General features: G+C 38.2%; 1 protein-coding gene across 1 annotated transcript; it reads left to right on the top strand.

Moving 5' to 3' along the window:
- The first annotated feature begins 1,976 nt into the window (after positions 1–1,976).
- Positions 1,977–3,548, top strand: LOC149139465 (glutamate receptor 3.3-like). The gene is made up of 4 exons (XM_089450726.1): positions 1,977–2,176; positions 2,278–2,309; positions 2,434–2,834; positions 2,928–3,548. Exons 1-4 carry the CDS (start codon positions 1,989–1,991, stop codon positions 3,546–3,548), a joined length of 1,242 nt encoding a protein of 413 aa, XP_089306852.1. The 5' UTR covers positions 1,977–1,988.
- Positions 3,549–5,802: the final 2,254 nt, after the last annotated feature.

Genomic DNA, 5,802 nt, shown 5'->3' with positions numbered 1-5,802 from the left:
CTTTTCAATTTTAGAGAATCTAAAAAGAGACGGAAAGGAAACTCCAGTAATCCTTTTTCGTAGTATAATCCCTTAAGTCCAAAAAAGAATAAAATGATAATAAATGGATGATTTTCCGATCATTTTAACGAGCCGAAAAAGACAAGTGCTCTATATTTTTGTGTAATGATCCCTCAGGTCCAAAAATATTAAAATCTAGAGGAGGGATGGCACTTCCAATGACTTTAACGAGCTGGAGAGGCCAATTTTTCGATAATCTATTTATATTTTATGAGTCTAAAAAGAGCTTAAAACAAACTCATCTTTGAGGAATGAGTGATATTTTTCGGTAGCAGCTGGTTCCAAGTAAGCTTTGGAACTTGTCAATTATGGCAGTGTAAAGAAAGTGGCTAACAGAATCACTCTTCACAGTTGTTCCTCAAAAGGGTAAACAATCAAGTGGAGGCGGATGATCGGCTAAAAAGTGGAGGTGATGGTAAGAACACGACCATGGCTCAGAAGCTAATAGTAATGCGATCACAAAGGTTATTTACCGGAAGTGGGTTCATTTTTTAATGAGCTTAAACTCTGGGGGAACATATGCTCATAGCTAGGTTTATTTTTTAACGAGCTTGAACTTTGCAGAAACATTGCTCGTGGGTGGGTTCATTTTTTATGGAGCTTGAACTCTAGGGGAACATATGCTCATTGCTAGGTTTATTTTTTAACGAGCTTGAAATTCGCGTAAACATGCTCGTGTTTCCTTTTTATGTAAGCTAGAAATGACCAAACTATAAAGCTAAAAATCTAAAAATGCTAAAAAGCTAAAAAATGAAGTTGGTCACTTTTGCTTGCATAAAAAAGTTTGCATGCCCCCAGCATAAAAATTCTTCAGTAACCATATGGAAACTTACTATGGTTATACAGGTAGATGCCCCCTCATCAATGATTGTTCAATGAACAGTTTTGTTGAGGGATTTTACCTGTATAAGGAAAGTGAGCTATGCCGATATGAGGTTCATATCCTTTATGATTAAAGGCCACTAGATTGGAATCCGTTGGATCAATCCCACCTATTTTTGATATCAAAGCATCATTTTGATATTTTGGGATGGATAGCATAAGCACTTGTGATGGGGAAGCATGATCACTAGCAACCAGGTTTGTTTCCGGGCTCGGAAACGGATTAGTCAGCACCGTTGGGGTATTTGAAGCTTTTCAAAATTTCATAACCTCAGCTTTATGTGGACAATATTTTGTGAAATGCTCTTCGTCGCATATGTAACATGGATAACGAGTTTTGTTTTGCCCAGCAGGGTTTCCAAAAGATTTTTCAGGATTCGAATCTTCCTATTTCTTCTTTTTGTTTTTCCCTTTCTTCTTGCCCCTTGGTTGCTTCAGTTCTTTGCCTTTGTCGAACGACATGGAATTAACCTCTGAGGCAAGAAGTTTGTCATTTTCAGTTTTGCTGGAAACTGCAAGGGCTTTACCAGATGGGTCCATTGCAGTTTGCGTACTTGAGGTGCCAATCACGTCGTCGCCGACATGAGAGTCCTTGTTCGATTTAAGAGGAGGAGGAACAACCAACCAGTGGTAAGAGGTTGAAAATTGGAGTTCCCGTAAAACATGGATTCACTGAATTTGTCACAGTAAAATTTGACAGTAGCCGTAACCGGAGCAACATCACTGGTTTCTGTATAGATGTATTTGATGCGGTTGTGAATCGACTGGATTATGCACTGCCTTATGATCTCATTCCATACGGGGATAACAACCATACACACTACTGTGATGACCTTGTCGATCAAGTTCATCTCAAGGTACCTTCTATAGCCCGTTGAATTATTACATTTCTACTTCTTCTGATTACAAAGACATCAACTCCTGCCGATACTGATTTCGACTTTGCTTGGCAGAAATTTGATGCAGTTGTGGGCGATACCACAATTTTCGCAAGTCGAAGTAAACATGTCGATTTCACACAACCATTCACTGAATCAGGTGTAGTAATGGTAATTCCTCTCAAGGCAGACGAAGCAAATATGGCTTGGGCATTCATGCTGCCTTTTACTCCGGGAATGTGGTGTACAACAGCGGCATTTTTCATATTCACAGGATTTGTAATATGGCTATTCGAGCATAGGGTAAATCCCGAGTTCAGAGGAAGACCCAGGCAACAAGTGGTGACTCTACTCTGGTATTTTTCTCTCAATATTTATGTATTGTCTATTCAGTTATGTCCTTGGTGTTTAAAGTCTCTAACAACCTGACCTTTTTCCGTCCTCCCTGCTGTTCCAGGTTTTCTTTCTCGACACTGGTTTTCTCACACAGTAAGCGATTATCCTTCCACTTGAAATTTGTTTTCTCATCTGGATTGAAAATGAAAAAGCAAAATGTCACCATTTACATGGGTTTTATGAACTTCATCCTCCTAACCTATTTACTGTACTGCAGGGGAGAAGTTAGTTAGCAGTTTGTCTCGATTCGTGCTTGTAATCTGGCTATTTGTAGTTCTGATTTTAACATCCAGCTATACAGCCAGTTTGACGTCTATTCTCACTGTGCAAAAATTGAACCCTACGGTTAAAGATTTTGAATCTCTCAGGGCCAGTGGAGACGCAGTAGGGTATCAGACTGGTTCTTTTGTAGCTCAATACCTCCAGCTAGAGCTTGGCATAAAAAATCTTAAGACATATTCAACACCAGAGGAAGCCGGATTGGCTCTCTCAAAAGGGCCAAAGAATGGAGGCGTTTCTGCGATTTTCGACGAGATTCCTTATATCCGTATTTTTCTAACGTCACAATGCAACTACACAATTGTTGGACCAATCTACAGGACCGGTGGCTTCGGCTTTGTAAGTTCCTTCAAATCCTCAATAATTTGTCTAAACTCCTGTGCATTTCAGTTTTTCTATGGTTAGCAGCTCACGATGAGGACATTTGCTCAGGTATTTCCAAAGGGTTCACCCCTACTGCCCGATATTTCAAGGGCCGTTCTGTCACTCTCGGAGGACAAAGAAATGCAACAGATTCAGGCCAAGTGGTTAAATAGCACCGCCTGCACAGATTCTGGAGCAAAAGTGGATTCCAATAGGTTAAGCATGAAGAGTTTCTGGGGTCTGTACTTGATCACCGCATCCGTGTCAGTGATAGCTCTGGTCATATTCGTTTCCATGCTTCTCTATGAGTACATGAGGGATCCTAATGTTATGGATAACGATAATAGTAAGATGGATGATCCATCAACAGGGAAGTCTTTGAAGAGAGCAATGAAGTCGTTTATTGTGTACATTGACCAGAAGGAGGGTTCAACGTCATCTCCCAACCGAAGAGTGTCAGAAATGAGCCCAAACCAGAGCAACAGTCCATTCTCGCCGCCCGCTTTCACAAGCAGCCCTTCCGGTGTGGGAAGTAGTCCTATCAGCACCAGGACGCTTTCCAGGAGAAGCTTCTCCTTCCTGGGTCATGAACATGTGGTCGATGTAGGTGAAAACGCAATTGCTCGCGCTTCATCCGTTTCAGCACCTGATCAGATAACAGAGTACATTCAACCAAACACACTGCAGTGAGTGGAGACTTTTCCTTCAACTACTATTGCATGTATACGCACGGCCTCTCATTGGGTTTTTCTGTCACAGGATTTCTCTTCCTTTGCTTCGGTCAAATTTATTTTGTGAAATGATCATAATTAACCTGTTTGGATACATAATCTCCCAAAAATTGTATGGTTCTGTATGGGATTACCCAGCCGAACTCGCTGAATGCAACAGTGTAAATATGCGTCTGGCCTGACTATGCATAACCCAGTATCTATGAATAATCAAAGCTGTTAATTAGTTTAGAAAATGTAAGTAATGACTGCATTTTTGAAACTTTCCGCCCAACTTTATCTCATCCTTGAGAGTCAACTTCACCCCGTAGTCGATCTCATCGTTGAGAGTCAACTTCACCCCGTAGTCACGAGGTGGAGGAGTTGCTCGGAAAGTTGTCGAAATTCCGATTATATTTAGAAAAAATCCGATAAGGATTTTTGTAAATTCAAATTATAGTTGTTAAACTTCAAAATTTTAAGTTTTTTAGATGTCTTTGATGGCGCTGAATCCATTTCTACCATCAAAAACACGATTCAAACATTACTTTTACAAGATTTTTTGAAAATTTTTGGACCAGATTCCAGCCACTTTTAATAATCTGAGCAATTCCCCGCCTAATTAGACAACTCCCAATTTCACAGACAAAACTAGAATGTCATTTAAAGCTAATGAGTTCACATGAAAAGATTCTTTTAAATTGTCAACGCCAGTCAGAACTAGGGGGCCATTGAAGCCTAATGCGTTCAGAATAAAAGTTTCTTTTATTTTAAATAGCAGCACAGTGACATTCTTATGCCTCATGATATATATATATTCTCTCTTAAATATATACGACACCAAAGTTATAAGCTCAATAATAAGATTTAATTTAGTTATTAGTGATATATGGTATTAATATAGAAATTTGACATATTGTTTTCTAATTTTCTAAATTACTATAATTATCACTACAATATTAAAAAAATTGTTTTACAGGATTTGAGCTTGATTTAAAACTTTAGGACTAGCATAACCATGTTAATGAAGTGGTTGATATAGGCTGAATTTATTATTTCTGTTTATAATGGCATCAATTGGCATACGAAAGGTAGAAAATGATGTCTATCAACATATATTAACCACTTTATTAATATGGTTGTGCTAGTTGACCATCGTTGTGTATGGGCCAAATTATTAGACCAGGGTCCACTATGGTTAACATTGTCTATGGTTAAAAATTGTTGACGAAGGTTGACCATGGTTGATAATGGTTATTCATAGTTGCCGAGGGTTATGGATGATTGATGATAGTTAACTATGGTTCAAAATGGTTGACAAAGTTGACAATGGTTGACCACGGTTCACAAGTTTGACTGTGGTTGACCATTAATGTAACAATATATTTATGTTACATTAATGTTGAGCATTGTTACATTAATGTTTGTCGGCCATGCTTGATGCTACATTGGTGTTAATGTTAATGTTACATTAATGGTTGAAGAGGGTTGAGGAGGTTGATCATTATTGACCATCGTCAACCTTAATATAACAATGTATTTATGTTATTTTGTTGAACAAGGTTGCCTATGGCTAAACTTAGTTACCATGTTTGACCATGGTTAAGGTTGCTTCACTATGTTTGAACATGGTTGATTATAATTAAATATGGCCAAGTTGTGGTTGATCATGACCATGGTAGTCTATGTTGATCATGGTTGATTATGGTTGACATTGTTTGACTATGGTTAAATATTGTTGATAAGGGATGAGCATGGTTGACAATGGTTAACCATGGTTGTTGAGGGTAGTTGATGATAGTTGACAACTGACTATGGTTCAATAAAGTTGATGAGGTTGACTATCGTTGACTTAATTGACCATGGTTGAACAAGAGTAATCAAGGTTGACCTTGGTTTACCATTAATTTAACAATGTATTTATCTTACATTAGTGTTGAGCATTGTTACATTAATGTTGGTCGACCATGGTTGATGTTATATTAGCGTTAATGTTAATGCTACATTAATGTTTATATTAATGGTTGAGGAGGTGAGCATGATTGACCATAGTCAAACATTTATGTAACATTGTATTTATGTTACATTTTTGAACATTGTTGACCATGGCTAAACTCGGTGACCATATTTGACTATGGTTATGGTTGCTTAAGTATGTTTGAGCATGGATGACTATGGCTAAATATGATCAAGTTATGGTTGATTATGAACATGGTAGTCCATGTTGTCCATGT

The sequence above is a fragment of the Pinus tabuliformis genome, chromosome X (assembly GCF_031772625.1).
Source record: "Pinus tabuliformis cultivar Carrire ecotype Pingquan chromosome X, CPIR1, whole genome shotgun sequence".
NCBI classification, from domain to species: domain Eukaryota; kingdom Viridiplantae; phylum Streptophyta; class Pinopsida; order Pinales; family Pinaceae; genus Pinus; species Pinus tabuliformis.
The sequence above is the reverse complement of the archived record's forward strand: the minus strand, read 5'-3'. Positions and strand labels throughout refer to the sequence as shown.

What these genes read in the sequence shown, in the direction of transcription:
- LOC149139465 (XM_089450726.1), top strand. Translation starts at nt 1,989, where the DNA reads ATGGTAATTCCTCTCAAGGCAGACGAAGCAAATATGGCTTGGGCATTC. An exon ending in GACACTGGTTTTCTCACACA is followed by an intron (nt 2,310 to 2,433) that starts GTAAGCGATTAT and finishes ACTGTACTGCAG; the next exon opens with GGGAGAAGTTAGTTAGCAGT. An exon ending in GGACCGGTGGCTTCGGCTTT is followed by an intron (nt 2,835 to 2,927) that starts GTAAGTTCCTTC and finishes ACATTTGCTCAG; the next exon opens with GTATTTCCAAAGGGTTCACC.